The sequence below is a fragment of the Chiloscyllium plagiosum genome, unplaced genomic scaffold (genome assembly GCF_037043375.1).
Source record: "Chiloscyllium plagiosum isolate Xiang-an unplaced genomic scaffold, Cpla_swu_hap1 HiC_scaffold_23, whole genome shotgun sequence".
NCBI classification, from domain to species: Eukaryota; Metazoa; Chordata; class Chondrichthyes; order Orectolobiformes; family Hemiscylliidae; genus Chiloscyllium; species Chiloscyllium plagiosum.
The window spans coordinates 2151644-2171593 of record NW_028270161.1 but is presented as its reverse complement, the minus strand read 5'-3'; the positions used below and the strand labels follow the sequence as shown (position 1 = coordinate 2171593).

General features: G+C 41.4%; 1 protein-coding gene across 6 annotated transcripts in view; it reads left to right on the top strand.

The window, feature by feature from the left end:
- The window catches only part of LOC122561883 (semaphorin-3D), a 356084-nt gene extending 336345 nt beyond the window's left edge, over positions 1-19739 (top strand). For all 6 annotated transcript variants that reach the window (XM_087999320.1, XM_043714212.2, XM_087999319.1 and 3 more), the window contains exon 18: positions 16569-19739. In XM_087999320.1, coding sequence (XP_087855446.1) covers positions 16569-16961 — 393 coding nt within the window. In that variant the 3' untranslated portion in view covers positions 16962-19739. The remainder of the gene's footprint in view (positions 1-16568) is intronic.
- The last annotated feature ends 211 nt before the right edge of the window (positions 19740-19950 follow it).

Genomic DNA, 19950 nt, shown 5'->3' with positions numbered 1-19950 from the left:
CCCAGGGAGAAGCCTTCAATCTTTCAGGCCTAGGGCAATCAGATCTGCTGCAGCTATTCATTGGTACATCATGGGATGGAATTTGCTTACAGTCTGCTTTTGGTCTAAAGCTAACATCGTTGACAATGAATGCCAACACACGCCAATTACATTCACTGTACAATTTACATTTTCATTCAGTAATTTGGAAATGATTTGTCAAATATATAGAAATATATATATCTCTCTCTAGTGAGAATTAAAGAAACTCTTTTATTAATCATGATGTACTTGTATATGTTTATGAAAGTGACATTTTGATATAGTTAGCTTTATCATGAAGATAGGAGGAGGGAGATGTCAGTACAGCTTTACAGTGAAATATTGCTGTCAGAATGAACAACTAACTTGTACTAACCTGTTTCTTGTAAAAAAAACCCAACAGGTATAAAGTAGAAGAAACTGAAGGGAGTTTGAAAGTTGCTCAGATATATTGTGAGGGTAATATCAGGGAGTTCTTTCTGATCCAGAAACATCTCGTGAAGCTATGGAGAGAAAATAAAACAGCATTTCTTGTTTAGCACTTATCGAGTGGGAAATTCAATAATTGAAAAAAAAACCTCAATCAATTCAAGTTAGATTGATTCAGATGCAAAGATACTGGAACAGTTATTTTGATTCTGTTTTACTATTGTTAGCTCCTTGAAATCTTAAATGTCATTTATTCCACATTCCACCAAACCCTTGTGACCTAGTAAGTACTGAAAGATCAAAATGTACTCTGCACTTACAGATTCTACAGGCTGCGTTGCAAGTCTTCCCATAACGAAGCCTTGCCTAGACTTGTGTTTAATCGAGTTAGTTGGAATTGTGAAATGATAACCCTCTATCCTTTCAGTTGTGCATTCCTCCATCAGATAAAAGAAGAATTCTTCATTTACTAAGTCAATCCCCTTCATTGTGCTCAATAAGAAGAACCACTTTGGCTTCCTCAGAGAATTTGGAGAAATTCTTATTTTAATTGGTAGAGGCTTGACTCGAGCTGCAGGGAGGCGTGTTAATGGACATACTTGCAGGAGTTACCATGTACCCGGCACCAGCCTATTCTAAGCAACCTGGAGCATTGGAGGCTGAGGAGTGACCTTATAGAGGTTTATTCATGAGGGGCATGAGTAGGGTGAATAGCCAAGGTCTTTTTCCCAGGGTGGAGGATTTCCAAACTAGAGGGCAGAGGTTTAAGGTGAGTGGGACAAGGTTTGAAAAGGACCTGAGGGGTAATTGTTTTCACACAGAGGGTGGTGCATGTATGAAATGAGCTGCCAGACGAAATGGTGGAGGCTGGTACAATTACAACATTTTATGGCTCTGGATGGGTATATAAATAGGAAGGGTTTAGAGGGCTATGGGTCAAGTGCTGGCAAATGGGACTAGATTAGATTGGGATGTCTGGTCAGCATGGACGAGTTGAACTGAAGAGTCTGTTTCTATATGACTCCAGGATTCTAAATCACAATGCAGTAAAACAGTCAACATGTTACCATTATAAAATAGGAGAAAGTGAGGTCTGCAGATGCTGGAGATCAGAGCTGAAAATGTGTTGCTGGAAAAGCGCAGCAGGTCAGGCAGCATCCAGGGAACAGGAGAATCGACGTTTCGGGCATAAGCCCTTCAGGATTCCTGAAGAAGGGCTTATGCCCGAAACGTCGATTCTCCTGTTCCCTGGATGCTGCCTGACCTGCTGCGCTTTTCCAGCAACACATTTTCAGCAACCATTATAAAATAAACAACTGTGGATGCTGGAAATCTGACACAGAAATTATTGGAGAAACTCAACACGTCTGGCAATATCTCTGCAGAGAAAATTCAGTTAAAGCCTCGAGTCCTGTGACCCGTCTTTAGGACACATTACCATTTTGTGCTGTGCTGTTATTTTAATTTGGGAGATAATTGTTTTCCAATCCTATTGAAAGATCGCTTCAAAATCAAACTTATGTTTTGCTTTACTTCTCTTATTGTCTGAATTAGAAATTCCCACATTATCCTCCAAGTTCATGAATACACTGAACAAAAGGGTTAGTGCTTGGGAATCTCATGGATTTAGTGAAATGAAGATGGCCCCCATGGTAAAGAGATGTCTCCAGGACTACCACATGATACTCAGTCCCATTTCCCACCCAACAGGTCCAGTGGAATAGTTGTTCTCCATTCATTAAATGATAATATTATTCTTTCACGATGTGGAAGTGTCAGAGGCAAGGCCCAACCCTAAATACCCTAAAAGTGAGTCTTGCAACAGATAATCATCAGAATGACAATAATGCTGTGGGTCTGGAGTCACATGTAAACCAGGCTGGGTAAAGGATGGCAGATTTCATTCCCTAAACATGGGTTTTGACATCAAATGATCATCGGTTTATTGTCACTATGAATGAGACTGGACTGCAGCAGTTCAAGAAGGCAGCTCACCACTAGGAGCGACTGGGGACAGGTAATAAATACTGGTCCAGCCAACAACAGACACATTCCATGAAAGAATTAAAACAAAACAAAACAATGTTTCATTTCCTGATTTATAAGTGGAAGTTAACTGTGTTAGGATGTAAACCTTAGCTTCAGGGTATTAACTTGGGACTTAACATCATTGGTCCACTATTACCACTACAGTCAGTAAAACACTTAAATCAACCATTACAGATGTTTTGTATCACACTAAATGTTTTGTAACACATGCTCGGCAGCAGACAGTCATTACTGAACACACTTTATTTACAGCTCCCTAGCAGAGAGTGCAATATAATAAAATGCTCAGCTCCTGATTGCACAGAGACTCTCACATCAGTACATGCTGGGCTGACTACAGACCAATCCTTTCAAATCCCTGGCCCCCTAACATTATGTTGCAGCAAACATTCCCAAAGAAAATCCAGGCAGTGTCCCAAGCGTCATTTTTAGACTTAGCTCTGCTGCCTCACAGCATCAGGAACCCGGGTTCAATTCTAGTCTCGGGTGACTGTCTGTGTGGAGTTTGCACATTCTCCCCGTGCCTGTGTGGGTGCTCCGGTTTCCTCCCACACTCCAAAGATGTGCAGGTTAGGGTGGATTGACCATGCTAAATTATCCAGAGTGCCCAGGGATGTGCAGGCTCAGTGGGTTAGCCAATGTGGGGTTACAGGGATAGGGTAAAAGTTCTCTTTCGAGGGTTGGTGCAGAGTTGGAGGGCAAAATAACCTCTACCTGCACTGTAGGGATTCTATGATTCTGTATCTAAGAGGCACTTCTCCAGTGACTCATCAGCAGAAGATTAATCTGAAGTTCATGACCAACCATCAACTGGTCAGTCCCTGCCTCAGGGTGGTGAACAGTGACCAGCCCAATGAGAAACTATTCACCTGGTCATTGCTATGGATGGGGTGGGTGGGGGGCTGTTGGTTTGCAGTGAATGGTGAGGCACACCTACAGACTGTGCAATTGTATTCTGCAGATTGTTGGTGTAGCAGAGTGCACCAGACATCTGCTGAATGGCTGCTGACTTCCTAATCACGGACCATGGGTACCTTTCAGTCATTGACCCTTACTGACCCAATGGAATTGGATGGCAAAATCATGAACTGCCCTCCCCGACCAAGCATCTAAACAGTTTGGACATTTTATTTTGCCACCTATGCACTACAAATAATAATTAAGATAAATTCCAACTTGTACTGAATTTCCTAGTGAACGCAGCAGACAGTATGGGTGAAGGGTGGAAGAAAGGAACAATAAGGAGTGCCTAAAGAAATAGGTGAACTTCACCCCAGCCTCACATCCATCTTCTGGTGCTGACGGAAACAGGCCCCTCTCCTCACACAGCAACACCTGAAAGTTGTTGGAAAGAATGCTAAAACAAAGACAGGTGCTGTGACATCAAAGTTACCTGGACACTGCAGAAAGTTTCAGACCGTCAATGTTGAAATTAAAAAAGAAATTACCCAAGGCTGTATTGGACAGTGTGTCACGCAAACTAAATACTATCCTACAAAGGCATTGAGAGACACAGGGCTGCAGACTCATTATTCTGTTTGTGCAACATTTTTCATTTGTTCTTCAAATGTTTACAGACAGGAAAAAGAATGTCTGAAGATACATCTCATAGAATGGCTCTTAGTTTTCGGACAATCAAGTTGAAACCTTTCAAAGCATGATAAACATCTTTCACTCTTAAACAAGCTGTAAGCGTGACAGGTGCAGACGAGTAAGTCTGTTGTGATTAATAGCCAGGGAGTTGCTGTCTTCTTCATCAGATCATTTTGAACTTCAGTGCTGTAGCAAAGGTCAGAGCTATTACTGATTGTCAAGTTTCAATCCTCCAATTGACAATTTGCTTGTGGAATTTTTGGGTCTGCTCAATGTTTCAGGCAGAGAAGAATGACCTTCACAAAGGATTCAGAAAACAGAACTTGCCTAAAATCCATTTCTGTTCTTAGAAAATTGACTTTTGCCTGCATTTAGTTTATTCATTCATGGGATGTGATTGCATCTCAAGAGGCCATCCGGCCTATCGACTCTGCGCCGACCCTCCGAACAGCACCTCACCCCTGCCCCAACTCCATCGGTGTAACCCCACATTTCCCATGGCTAACCCACCTAGCTTGCACATCTTTTGACTGTGAGAGGACACTGTCGCACCCAGAGGAAACCCTCGCAGACACGGGGAGAATGTGCAACCTCTACACAGACAGTCACCTGAGGCTGGAATCGATCCCAGATCTCTGGCACTGTGAGGCAGCAGTGCTAACCACTGAGCACCGTGCTGCCCGAGGCTAGCATTTGTTGACCATTGGTAAATGCCCTTGAGAAGGTGCCACCCATGATTCTATTGAGAAGGTTTTTACAGGATTTTGCCCCCAGTGACAGTGTAGGAATGGTGATAGTTTTCCAAGTCGTTATGGTGAGTGTCTTGGAAGGAAACTTGTTGGTGTTCCTATATATCTGCTGTCCTTGTCCTTTCAGATGGAAGTGGTCGTGGGTTTGAATTTCTGGGCACAGTCCAACAATCAAAGAGGGCTGGTTCTTCCAGGTTTAGACTTTCAACTTTACTCTTAACTAAAGGCTTCATATGATAATTCCACAAAATAATCTCTGGAATTTTGTGTGAGGTAATTATTTTTGTGAGCTAATTAAAACTAACTACTAAACAGTTTGCAATATAGTTTTTATGATTTATTTAATAACACTCTTTGACATTGCTATTTTCTAATGAATATTCAGGATTTTCAAACATTATTCCTCCAGTAATAATTTAGCATTTAATTATGTGGTAATATTTCAGAATCTCCTGTAATGTATTAATGTTGCCCATTGGTGCATCAAAATTCTCCTTCTTTACTGTGTGTTTCAAAGAAACTGACATTTTCAATAATACTTGGGTCGTCCAGAATTCCTGTAACATTACACATTAACACACGTATTGATACAAGTGGGCAAGAGTGATTTGTGACAATGTGCTAACTTTAAATGATGTTCATGTGCGAGGATTAGCAGGGATCTGAAGAAAATTGATAATTAGTTGGCTCATTGCATACAGCACCGAAGTGATAAAACAAGAGCCATATAAAAATGACTAATATTTTTGTCCATAGGAATGACATCGATTACAGTAAAAAAGATTCCAGGAAGTTCATGTTCAACTGCTTTTTAAGCAAATTAATAGAACATTACATTGTCTTTGAGAGCAATGTCACATTCTAAACCACAAGTCAGGTACAGAAGAAGTTGGGGATAAGGCAAAAATATTGAATGATTTAATATTTATGATATAATAAATCTTAAGTACCAAAACCTTGAAGTGCATTAAATTAGTCAAAGAGATAGGTTTTAAGAACTTAATAAAAGGTGAAGTGGCAGAGTTATTCCTGGAGGGAATCTGGAAATTTGGGGTTGAGGCTTCGCTGTCAGTGTGGCCATTCACCACAGCGATGAACGTGATCAGATCGTTATTAGATTCCGATTCAGACCACACTCAGTATGAAGCTGTTTTGTTTTTCTAATTTGAATGCAAATTGCCCAGAACTTTGCAAATTTAAAACAGATTATGTTTTTATTTAATTGGGATTGGTGGTGCTTGTGAGGTTTGTAACTTTAACACTTTCCAACAAAGGTTTCCTAACTATAAAGCATTACTTAACAGTCTCAAAGACAGCTTTTGAGGGGAACAAGCCACAGAACTCTTGTCACTCTCCAGAAGGGAGAATTAGTGACAGTTCAGATAAACCAAACTCCACACTGACCCAGCAACACAACAGTAATTGTCTGTTTTTCAACTGATCTCAGTCCAGGACTGAGCAAAATACAATTTGCCCTGACCACAGTCTGTGCCCTGACCACAGTCTGTGCCCTGACCACAGTCAGAACCTTGGAGTGTTGTGAACATTTTTAGCCTGTAATTCCAAAATATGTTTCATTAAACATGAGGCCGATGCAACCAAAAATTCTTGCAGATGTAAATCAAGTGGATGTCTGGAGAGAAAATGTGTGTGTGTGTGTGTGAAAAAGAGAGACCCATGGAATGTCTCAGTTGAAGATGCAAAAAGATTTCAAATAATAACCATTCAAAGGGGGAAGAGGCAAGTCATAATAGATTGGACGGTGATCTCTCGTCAGTACAAAGATGACAGTGGGCTTACAAACGCCTACTGAACAGTGTCCCATTCCCTGAAGGTTACGTCGTAAACTGCAGTCACATTTTGTGCTCTTCCCTTTGAAGATATCACAAGGACAAGGGATAGAAAGCTAGTCTGAACTCTGCTGGAGTCTGTTAGTGGGACTGAGGGGTAGTTGGATTGGGGGTTTCAGGAGTGTCAGTGAGCTAATATACCTCTGGGTACTTGCCTGGGTTTGTCCGCTGGCTTGCTATGAAGGTCACTGTCAAAGAATCATCTCCCGGTAATCCCTTTGTTGCAAGTCAAGGAACACTTTCACTCTGAGTGCTAAATGTCATCGAACTAACAAGTCAGACAAAAGGAAATAGGACAACAAAAAGGTTCACTCATCCTAGACACTGAAACTCATTACCACTCCCAATAATCTCCACTACAACTGTTGCAATGCTCGTTTATCTCTTTGATCCTTCAGTAATTTTCTGACTTTGCTTATCTTTTTGGACACCTCTAATTTCCAGCATCTTTGTATACGTTAGTAATTCTTTTTATGTTTATGTAGTAAATAATAAGCTCACTCTTTGTTAACTCATGAAAGCCGAGTTAAGTTTAGAGTCATACAGCATAGAAACAGACCGTTTGGTCCAACTAGTCCATGTCGACCATATTCCCAAACTAAACTAGTCCCACTTGCCTGTGTTTAGCCCATATCCTTCCAAACATTTCTTGTTCATGTACTGTTCCAAATGTCTCTTAAATGTTTTAACTGTACCTGCATCCACCACTTCCTCTGGCAATTAATTCTACATGTGAACTATTCTCTGTGTAAAAAAGGTTTCCCCTCGTGGCATTTTAAAATCTTGCTCCTCTCATATTCAAAACATGTGCCCTAGTTTTGAACTCCCCCAACCCAAGGGAAAAGACCCTTGTCATTCATCTTATCTATGCCCCTCATGATTTTCTAAACCTTAAGAAGGTCACCATTATGGGTCATGATTTGGACTGGATGTTGGACTGGGGTGTACAAAGTTAAAAATCACACAACACCAGGTTATAGTCCAACAGGTTTAATTGGAAGCACACTAGCTTTCGGAGCGACGCTCCTTCATCAGGTGATTGTCTGACAATCACCTGAAGAAGGAGCATCGCTCCGAAAGCTAGTGTGCCTGTTGGACTATAACCTGGTGTTGTGTGGTTTTTACCATTATGGGTAGCACAGTGGCTCAGTGGTTAGCACTGCTGCCTCACACCGCCAGGGACCCAGGTTCAATCCCAGCCTCGGGTGACTGTCTGTGGAGTTTGTATATTCTCCCCATGTCTGCGTGGGTTTCCTCTGGGTGCTCCGGTTTCCTCCCATAATCCAAAGATGTGCAGGTCAGGTGAATTGGCCATGCTAAATTGCACATTGTGTTAGGTGCATTAGTCAGAGGGAAATGATCTAGGTGGGTTACTCTTCGGAGGGTCGGTGGGGACTAGTCGGGCTGAAGGGCCTGTTTCCACACTGCAAGGAATCTAATCACCCCTCAACTTGCTACGCTCCAGTGAAAAAAGTCCCAGCCTATCCAGCTTCTCCTTATAACTCAAACCCTCCATTTAATTCATTTGGATTTGGGAGAAAGATATTCACCGAGGAGGGATCCATTTTCGAGCACTAAGTCCTCGAGGACATAATGTAAGATGTAGAAAGATAATACAGTTAAACATAACATGGCATGGCTGCATTGTATTATTAACTGCAGAATATGTAGGGGCTTCTGGGCTTGCAATGGACATGGTCCATTTAGGTCAGACATATGGCTTTGATTCAGGAGAGAGAAATGAGATAAAAAGTGTATTTGCTCTGATGCCTACGTTGAGGGCAGTGAGTATGGGCAGTCTGAACTGATTACAACAACAACCTGTCTATGGTCTCAAACTACAATTTGTCAACTAAAGCACCAAATTGCTAATTTGCCCAGAGGCCAAGTAGGGGAGGGAGGGGGCAGTGGGAGGGGGGGGAGCGGGAGAGAGGGCAGCGGGAGAGAGGGCAATGGGAGAAGAGGGAGCGGGAGAGAGGGCAGCGGGAGAGAGGGCAATGGGAGAAGGGGCAGCGGGAGAAGAGGGAGCGGGAGAGAGGGCAGCGGGGGTGGTCGTATTAGGAAATTGGTACCCTGAGACAAAGAAAGGAAGTGTTCCTCCTCTACCGGACCTGATCCAGGTTGACCAATAAACCACAGGCAAAAGGTAGTCTCTATCTCTTTGGGCAGAACTGACAATACTCACCTTCAGTAACACAGTTCACCAAATATTGAACACAAACATGACTGGAGTAATTGACCATTTGTATGCAAGGACATTACTGTTCCTAGTGTAATGACCTTCTGACTTTACATCTTTAAATGTTGTGGCAATAACGAGAGACCCTCTGTGAAGGTTTGTGCATCAATAAATGGGAGCCCTGGGACCAATTAATGATTCCAAAAGGATGGAGTGAAGGCGAGGAGAAACAGAAACATCACTGGAAGTGATTGGGTGAGCAGGATATTGTTTGCTCCTAACTTTCCAACCTACCATTTGCATCCAGTTTCCGATTAAATGGGCAGCTATGATTAAGCAGGATCTCTTGGGAAGTTACATTTGTCAGCAGGTCAACTGGTAGGCCAGTGAGTCCAGAGGTTCCCTGCAGGATGCCTGTTACTGACATAACCTGGTATTTACAATGTGATGGGACACCCTGCACACTGCTGCACTGTTTAATTACAGACTTGACATTTTGATGCCTGGGACATATTTTAACATTTAAACATTCACAGGAAAGAATCCTCAGCCTTCCCCACCCCACCCACACACCTCGCCCTGCCCCCCCCTCTATTTGCTTTAGTTTACCTTCATTTCCACTGTAGGAACTCTTTGTGATAAAAGGGCACGAAAATAACATCAACATTCTTGTAGTTATTTTCACCCGACTTTCCAAATGTATCTTTCTCTTTGCAATTTTCAAGGGTTGGTTAAAAGATCTTTTCTTTTGTTAAATTATTCAGAAACAAATTGGAAGTCAGTGGTATTGAATGATTCTGCAGTGAATGACATTTTACTCAGCGCTCCAGTCTGAGTTTAATGATATTGTGAAGAGCGAATTGGCATTTTGGATTTAGCAGCCTCTTTCAGTATCCCAGCTGATCAGGGTTCGAGGGTCTCCTGGTTTTATTGAACATTGTCAATGCTGGTTTGAATCTATTCTCACTGGATGATTATGTCATGATTTACAGATATTTGAATGTTTAATATTTGTTTTGACTCTGCTGTTAAATAGTTAATAGGGCAGTGGGGCTACACATGTCTTGAATCATATGAAATATCATTCACACAACACCACATTGGAATCTGGTTAATATAACACCTCAGTTATTACCTCAAGGGGATTATTTTAAATGGCTATGTCGGTGGCATTCTGTCCTGAAAAATATCTGCTGATGTTCAAGATTGTGATATGGTCTTTCTGCGGATTCTCCTGCCCAGATTGCATGCAGCTGACTTTAATAATTGTAACCTGGAACAATGGTACTGAGTGACTACAATTTACACCCTCAGTGTCCCAGGGGTGAGTGAAAATGGGAAATCATAGAATCCCTACAGTGTGGAAACAGGCCATTCAGCCCTCCGAGTCCACAAGTCCTCCTGTGGGTTTCATCAGGATTAGATGAAGCTGGGGTACAAACGAGACAGTTTTAAACTTGAAGATTGATGGACGTTCAAACATGAATTACAAAGGCAGGGAGCGTATCTGCCAGTGACTGAGATTTTTGCTTTGAGTCTAGAATCACATCAAAAAGTGTGGCACTGGAAAAGCAAAGCAGGTCAGGCAGCATCTGAGTAGCAGGAGAGTCAATGTTTTAGGCATAAGCCCTTCATCAGGAATGTGGGTTTGAGGGGTGGAGATGAGAGGAAGGGGACTGAGAGATAAATAGAGTGTGGGGTGGAGCTGGGGGGAAGGTAGCTGGGAATGCGATAAGTAGATGCAGGTGGGGGTTAATGGTGATAGATTGGAGCGGAGGGTAAAGCAGATGGGCCGATGGAAGATGGACAGGTAGGACAGGTCAAGAGGGCAATGGCGAGTTGAAGGGTTAGATCTGGGATGAGATGGGTGGAGGGGAAATGAGGAAACTGGTGAAAACTGCATTGATTCTGTGTGGTTGGAGGGACCCAAGGTGGAAGATGAGGTGTTCTTCCTCCAGGCGTTGGGTGGCTAGGATTTGGCGGTGGAGGAGACCCAGGACTTGCATGTCCTTGGGGGTGGGGGAGTTGATGTGGTCGGCCAGAATCACTTGTTGGGCATGAAATAATGATCTCTGTCTCTGTCTCTGTCTCTGTCTCTGTCTCTGACTCTCTCTCTCTTTGTCTCTGTCTCTGTCTCTGTCTCTATCAGATGATGCCAGACCTGTTGGGGTTTTCCAACATTTTCTGTTTTTGTTTCTGTTATTTTTAATGTGAGTCTCACTGGCTGGGCTAGAATTATATTGCCCATCCCTAGTTGTCGTTATGAAGGTGACAATGAGTTGTCTAACTGCTGCAGTCCATGTGCTATAGGTAGACCCACAATGCCCTTAGGGAGGAAACTCCAGGATGATGAGTGGCCTGGAAGGGAACTTGCAGGCGGTGCTGTTCCCATATACCCCATGGTAGTCATGAGTTTTGAAAGTTCTCTTGGGGAGCTGCCGCAGTGCATCTTGGTGGATGGTACACACTCCTGCTACTGAGCATTGGTAGATGGAGTTGGTGCTGAAAGTGGTGATTGTTGTTTCCAATCAATGACCTTTGGCCTTGATGTTGTCAAACTTCCTGACTGTTGTTGGAGTTGTACTTAGCTATGCAAGTGAGGAGTATTCTATCACACTCCTGACCTGGGTCTTGTACATTGTGGACAGACACTGAAGAGTCAGAAGAAAAGTTGCTCACTGCAGTATTCCCCACTCTTGTCATTATAGCATTTATATGGCTAGTCCAGTTCAGTTTCTGATCATTGGTAACATCCAGGAGATTAACAGTAAGGTTTTCTGTGATAGTAATACCATGAATGCTAAGGGGCAATTGTTAGATTCTCTCTTTGGTCATTGCCTGACACTTGTGTGGCACAAATGTTCCTTACCACTTGTCAGCTCAAACATGGATTTGTCCAGATCTTCCTGCATTTGAATACGGACTGTCTCAGTATCTGGGGAGGCACAAATGGTGCTGAATATTGTGCAATCATCAGTGAAAATCCCCATTTCTGACCTTATGATGGAGGGAAGGTAATTCATGAAGCAGCTGAAGATGGTTGGGCCTAAGACACCCCCCTGAGGAACTCTTGCAGAAATGTCCTCTAGTTGAGATGACTGACCTTCAACAACCATGGCCATTTTCCTCTGTGCCAGGTATGACTCCAACGAGGAACATTTTGCAACATTTTGCTTTCAGTTTGGAAAATGAATTATGTTAAAGCACTAATTGGGTACCTTGCTCAATATCAGGGTCACAATACCTCTGTTTAAATGGCAGTTAGGATGTGCTGACAGTAATTTGGGAGCCAAAGTATTCATGTGCACTTTGTAAATGCAATTAATGATTGGTGCAGAATCTGATGCTGTAAGATCATGGTGTTGTTCAGCGGTATCTAATGCAGCTAATTGCATCTTAAATGAACAATTAACAAGAGGCAAGTAGCATTTGTTCCACACAGTTCTAAGTGCGACCATAGTAGACTGGGCTGAAATGTGCAAAGTACACTGTCCTGGTCACTGTTTTAGACATAACCTCTTTGAGCACAAACTCAAGCAAGTGTTTGTATAGATGAATCTTGCACTGTCAGCTTCTGTTAAATGTTCTATCCATTAGGACCAGACTGTGGGAGTGAAGAATGCTTTGATGGCACTATGTTCTCACCAGACAGCTGAATTATTTTAGCCGTGGTAAAGGGGCAATGACATGATGATTAATTTGTCATGAAGGAACTCTCTAAACAGACCATTAGAAAGGAATGGGGGGCAATGACCTAACCTGGTGCCATCACTCTGTATCTTTTACCTTGTACAAATTCAGCGTGTTATCATATGGTTTGGGAAGCTTCATGCTTGACCTTTAATGTGAGTTAATGCTCCCTGTGGCCAACTTCAGTCTCAGAGAGAGAACGTTCCCAATTATTCAGCATGCCTGCTGTCCTGTGTGAATGAGATTGTGAAGATTAAGAAACACATCTGTGCTTTCCTCATTATAATTATTTATTCTGACTCTACATTAATCAAATACAGATTTATTCTAAGCTTTTGACACAAGAGAATTGTAAAGGATTCTGAATAAATTGCCAAGATTTCCCTTCCTTTCTTATAGAGCAGTCACTTTATTGAATTGTTTTAAACAAGTTTACAAATCCCCTCAGCCCCAGCCAACTCCCCAGACACAGAGTCACACCTTCTCATCTCTGTTCATTTACGCTTATACAACCTGCTGTACTGCACACACCTCCTCCCACCCCCCCCTCCCCACCCCCCCCTCCCCACCCCCACCGCCCTCCTGGAAATCTGTAAGGCCAGCCAAGCCTGACACTGTTCTGAGGGAGAGCCGTACAGGACTTAGAATGTTAACTTTGATTGTCTCTCCACAGAATGCAGCCAGACCTGCTGAGTTTCTCCAGCATTCTCTATGCCTCTTGTAGCCTGACAGTTTCTGAATCAACCTCTTCAGAGACATTATTGCACACCTCTGGAGCAGCTGGAATTGAATACAGGCCTCCTGGCTCAAACATTGGGACACTACCACTGTGCTACAAACTGCCACAGGCTGCTCCAGGAAGACCAGACTCTGCATGGGAACTGGTAATGACATGCTGAGCTCAGCATTTTTGATGTGCAGCTCTGTCTGTTGGCCCCAGGTAAAGACGGCAATGAACTGGCTTTGAAGAGCGAGATACACACAAAAAAGAAACATTTCTTGGACTGAATAATGTTTCTGTCCCTCATTCAACACAATACCATGGCTACAGTTGTACAGAGGCCATCACTAACACACCAGTGATCTAATAGTATCACAGTGAATGATGATAAAAGGTTTACATCTTTATAGAGATTCTTATGATTTTAGAATATCCAAAGTACCTTCCAACCAATCAAGTGCAATTAAAGTATCGATGCTGTTGTTGGGTGAGCAATGCTGGAGCCAATTTTCAAGCGGTGGAATTCTAACCGGATAATCTGATTTAATGTTGCTGATCGAGGGCAAAACATCTGCCAGAACACGAGGGAAATACTCATATTCTTTAAAATACTGGCACGAGACCCTTTAGCTCCACCCCAGAGTGCTGACAAGGTCTGGGCTGACTTCTCACTCTGACCATAAATTAGGATGATGCAATGAGATGATGGGTTAGGTCTTTGCGGGGTGGGGGGTGGGGTCTGTTCAGTTATTGAATACAAAAACATGTAAATATAGTCTTGGACAAGTAAGGAATGCCATTGGTTTGTTGGCAGGATAGCATCAAATTCCAATGTTCATTGGTTACTTCATTTGCTACTGTACAGAACTGAATTGCTTTAGATTAGATTAGATTAGATTACAGTGTGGAAACGGGCCCTTCGGCCCAACAAGTCCACACCGACCCGCCGAAGCGAAACCCACCCATACCCCTACATTTACCCCTTACCTAACACTACGGGCAATTTAGTATGGCCAATTCACCTGACCTGCACATCTTTGGACTGTGGGAGGAAACCGGAGCACCCGGAGGAAACCCACGCAGACACGGGGAGAACGTGCAAACTCCACACAGTCAGTCGCCTGAGTCGGGAATTGAACCCGGGTCTCTGGCGCTGCGAGGCAGCAGTGCTAACCACTATGCCACCGTGCCGTGACTGTGTATGTATATACAAATATTTTTATGAATAAAATATATTTTTGAAATTAAAAAGAAGAAAGATTAGGAACAGGTTACTGTTTTGACAGGTTTCCCAATTTTAACACAAGCCCCGGATTTTAATACAGACAACGTAGCTGGGCTGGCAGGACTGGGGTTACCACTGTTACTTTGGAATTGGGTGTCGGTACTGAGTGGTATGGTCAGTCTCAGTGCTTTCCTTTGACTTTGCAGCAGCACTGATGTAACCCTGACTGCCTTGCTTGGTCATCTCAGAGGACAGACAGGAGTCAATCAGATTGTTCTGGCTTTGCAGACAGTTGCAGGTCAGCCTGGGTAAAGGTGACAGTTTTGCTCAAGGACATGAGTGAATCAGATGGGTTTTTATGGCAATTGCTACAAGGTTACCAGATTTTTATGGATTTCCAGTCTCATGATCTGCCTTGGTGCAATTTGAAGCCAATGTCCTCGAGCAATAGCTCCGGATTTCTAGCCTTGTGACATTCCCAGTTTTTCACCACCACCTCCCCATTGTTGGATACAGTTTCGCTCTTGCTCTATCACTACTTGTAGTGCCTGAGTTCTCCGTGCTTAGTGGATTTGAGTATCTCCTCGTGTACTCCACACTGTCACAACACAAATACAGGAAATCTCAGATATTTGTTGGGAGCTCCAATCTGTTAAGTATTGAAGAATCTAAAAAATGTGATTGGCTTTATCCTCCCAACTTTATCATCTTGGATGTTTTCAATGCTAGAAAAAAAGGGAAGAATTAATTGTTAGTTTTCTTGTGGTGCTGTCAATGATGTTTTAGATATTTTTATTCCAACCAGTTGAGATATTACGCTGGTACAGGAGGGACTTGAACCTTCTTCACAGCACCTCTAACCAAGGATGTTTTTAAATTATTTATTATCAGGTAATTGCAGTTGGATTTAATTAAATTCTGATTGTGTTAGAGTGTTCTAAATGAAGATTGATGTGATCCCCACAGCTGGGATTGAAGTCAGGGTGAACTAACTGCATTGTGATATCTGTTACCGATTGCCACTTTTTCTCTGAATTTAGTGGAAAAGGGATTACATCTTTTGATTTACATTTCTGTCAATTCCTGTTTGAAATTATTACAATTGGGAAAACTGCACTGAGCCTCTACCACGTCTTGTCTTGAATGGGAAATTAAACTGACTTCCTCTTCTGATTGCCCTTGTGTATAGTCTTTAAAATGTTCCAGCCATTTCTTCAATAAGCCACAACAGCCTAATTACTTTCAAAATGAATGATGCACTTAGTTTTGTGCATTTGTTCTCTGAATGTCTTGAAAGAAATATTTATTCAACTGGTTAAATTGCTTCAACATCAGTCATGGATTGTTTTATCCAATTATAAGGCACAGAGTGAGCACAAAGGGCCACCAAGCCTCTTCCTGTTGTTATGGACCAGACAAAACCCCCTTAAAATATATTCAGAAGATAGCTGAGACCCTAACTTTCTCTAATTTTAAAGATAAGTATGAGGTGTTGCGTTCCTGAAGTAATTTGATTGGTCAAATTACTCGACTTTAAGCAAAACACATTTTATTTTTATACTAGTTAAAATACGGATGAAATAAAAATAAGAGAAAATAATTGGCTGAACTGTGACTCTATCAAAGTGTTTAACAAGACAATAGGTACAGTAACTCATACCAATTAACTGTTCCAATAGAGTAACATTCCATAAATATCCCCTTGACAAAGGCAAATTCAGAAAAACAGATTATCTCACGTGCAACTCCAGTTGCAGAAAGCTCTGAGACAGTGTAGCAATGAGAGATGTACTGCAGCTACCAAACCCAGCTCAGGCCCCAGCAACAACTGCTGAAAGCTACAACTAAAAATCCTTCTTCTATTTTTCCAAATTAAAAAAACCCAAGGCCTCACAAGCTGTTTACTTTATGAATTTTTAATAGATATCTGGTCACCCTCTGCCTTAAAACCTCTTTGCAAAAAAAAAGAACAAAATACACCTCTTAAAGCCATAGCATTGTCACACCATGCTCCATGGTTCCAATTGTTTGATACATTTCCTGTTTGATTTTTGCCTCATAGATAAAAACTGATGAGAGGATCATCAAGACAGAACATGGCCTTTTGATTCGGAGTGTGCAGAGAAAAGATGCCGGCTCTTACTTCTGCAGAGCTCAGGAGCAGACGTTTACTCACATGCTCATGAAACTGAATTTGAAAGTGATAGAGAATGAGCAGATGGAGAGTGCACAGAAGGCCGAGGATGAGGAGGGTAAGGGCAGGGATTATGCCTCAGAGTCTCGGTTGAGATACAAGGATTATGTGCAGCTGCTGAGCAGCCCCAGTTTCACGGTGGATGATTACTGTGAGCAGCTCTGGTACCGGGAGAGGCGGCGGCAAAAGAACAGAGCGGCCGGGAAGTGGAAGCACGTGCAGGAGATGAAGAAGAATCGAAACCGCAGACACCATGCGTAATCTCTGATGGTTTGGAGAGAAAGCTGAGTACTGCGGCTATTAATTCTAAGGAGATGACAAAAAAAATCATGGAATGCTGTTGTACTGTCATTCCAGCTTTGGAGAGCTACAAGATGCTTACAATAAAATATAGGACTTGCATTTCCACATCGTGAACTCAAAGACATCAAAACCAAGACAGAGACCTCTTGGTCCGCAATATCAGTTTTTATTAATACCACATTACTCAAGTATTTACTGTACAGAAAGAGTCCAATTGGCCCAATATTATCCACACAAATTCCCTGACTTGCTTCAGTTCATCCCATCAATATTAAATTCTGAACAAAAATAAATCTCTTGCTTTAAGCAGAGTGTGTCAGTTTTATCACAATTACTCAGCTCTGGCACATCCATGATGTTGTTTACATCATATGTGAGATGTGTATAAATTGCAGTAGGATTGGACATTTTGTCTTCAGTCATTGACCAAGTTATTGAGATAAACTTTTGTGATAAACTTTAAACATCTTTCTATTACCTGCCAATGATTGACTTACTTACATTGACAGAAACCCATTTCCACAACGCTATAATTTCAATTGAAAATTTAATACAACTGAAATCATTACATCTTTTTGCTACCAGCTTAATACTGTCTAATCAGATACCAGCTATGTAATTTTATTGTTGCAACTGATACCCTGTACCTATGCATGAGGATTGCTGTTAAATGTTATGAGGGAGAGAATTTACACTTTTACGAATGGACGTTTATACAAATCATTTTCTTAATGTTGCATCAAAAAGAACAATTGCTGTGGTTGTTGAAGTGAGCAAAATTGGATGGTGGTTTCAGTGTATTAACTAGCAAGAAAAATGCCTTCCCTTCAGAATGCATTGCTGTTGAGAGCTATAAAAAAGCATCAGGGAGTGGCAGGCTATATGGAGATACAGCACATTGGAGCAGAAGCTTGCAGACTTGTGTCTGAGATTCCCCACTATTAGGTCATCATGATAGGTAGATGTCAAAGGCTTTGTGTGTTCAGAAAGGGAATGAGGGAGAGGTAGTGAATCAACTGCCCTCCTGCTGATAACTATCATCTTTTCTGACAGTTACAGGGATAGTTTGAAAGATTTCTTGCCTGGCTATTGGGCAAGGTTAAGTGACCAAAAAATAAATACAACAAAATAGACAACCTGTAAAAAGGAAAGTGTAGAGAGGTACCAGCTTGTAAGTTACCAATGGTCAAATTTCATATTCCAATTGTTCATTGTCATCCTTTTATCATTCTACAATCTCTTCTGCTTCTCTCCTCATTTCTAATATAGGAGAATATAATGGGTATAACAAGTTTGTTTAAAGTATATTTTATGCAGAGAATGTCCCCAGTTACACATATTATCAGAGAATATTTTAACATTTGATTCGTATAGCTTAAGTGAATGAATTTTGGAACATATGTTACTGTAAATTATATTCCTTTAGTCTGTTATTTCTTTGTAATAAATTAGTTGAACCTTGTTTATGGATTTGTTAAATGTTATGGGATAAGGGTTTTTTATTGTGAAGCCACATTCAGACTAACTGTTGCTTTAATGGTCAGCTCCTTCAGACTTCTGGTCGGGTAGATTTTCTCATGTTCCATTGACAGGTAATTGCTCATGTTTGTGTCTACCAAGGTAGATCTCATTCAACCCTGACTCCCTGAGTAGAGTGAATGGTTCAGATCTTGCCAAGGACACTGGATGGAATGCAGACTCATTTTGTTATTATTTCATGGGACATGGTTGTCACTGGCAAGGCTAATCTCTAGTTTCCTTGAATGATTGTCATTTCAGAAGGCAATCAAGAACCACCTATATTGTTAAGGGTTTGAGGTCACATGTAGGCCAGACCAGATAAGGACAGCAAGTTTCCTGCCCTAAAGGACATTAGTAAACCCAATGAGTTTTTGCAACAATTGACAATGGTTTCATGGTCACCCTTATTGAAATTAACTTTCAATTCCCAATTTATTAATTGAATTTGAATTCCACCAACTGCCATAGTGAGATTTGAACCCATGCCCTCACAACATTGTACATTGGCATTACCACAATGGCTCCATCTCCCAGTACTGAATGAAGATGAAGCATGTGGGAGACAAGAAAAGACATTTGAGAGACACTGTGAGAAATATGTGATTCCGTTCAGATTCTCATTCTAATGTGGAACTCAAATATTTTTCCAATTTTGAAATTACATGGCTTAATTTTAAAAAATTGCTCACTCATTGAACAGCCAACTTTACATTTTTGAGGGGGGCAGAATGTCTTGGACAGTTTTTATAAAACAAAACAAAAAGCCTAATACTCTTAGGCCACCATGTATGTTGTTAGCAATTGTCAAGACTTACTGGAAAGAATGAAGTGAAAGTTGAAAGAGGAATGAGTGTCTTATGTTGTTGAGACCTCAAATGTGGTAGTATTTAATGTCTACAATGCAACCAAATTGCTCTGGGGTGACCACTGTCCTTTGTAAATCCCAAATCCCTTTCAGTCCAAAATGACCATGAAGCATCCTTATCAATTCTAGTGACAGATGATCATCCAAAGAAGAAAACTGGAATAAAATAAGAAAATAAAAGAATGCATAGTCCCATTTTAAGAAAGATATTCTTTAAAGGTTAAAAATTATTTCTTTTCATGTAAAGATGTTAAATATGACGTCAGTGTATTCACAAACAGGGATTGGAACGTTAAATGTATATTTTGGTATTATTTTAATAAAGTAGGAAACTTGTTATTTAAAAAGTTCCTGTTTGATATTTTAATGTTGCATTTAGTAAAGTGATATTACAGAAGTGATCTTTCAGTACTTTAAATATTATCAATACTGTGTCTTTCTCATTCAATATCTGTGTCTCTATACCTTGTTTCCAGTTCCAACCTGCTCAGTTAGCTGAGAAGCAATCAGCTTCACTTGGAAACAATTCCTCAGCTCCTGATCATCTGCACATTGCAGGAG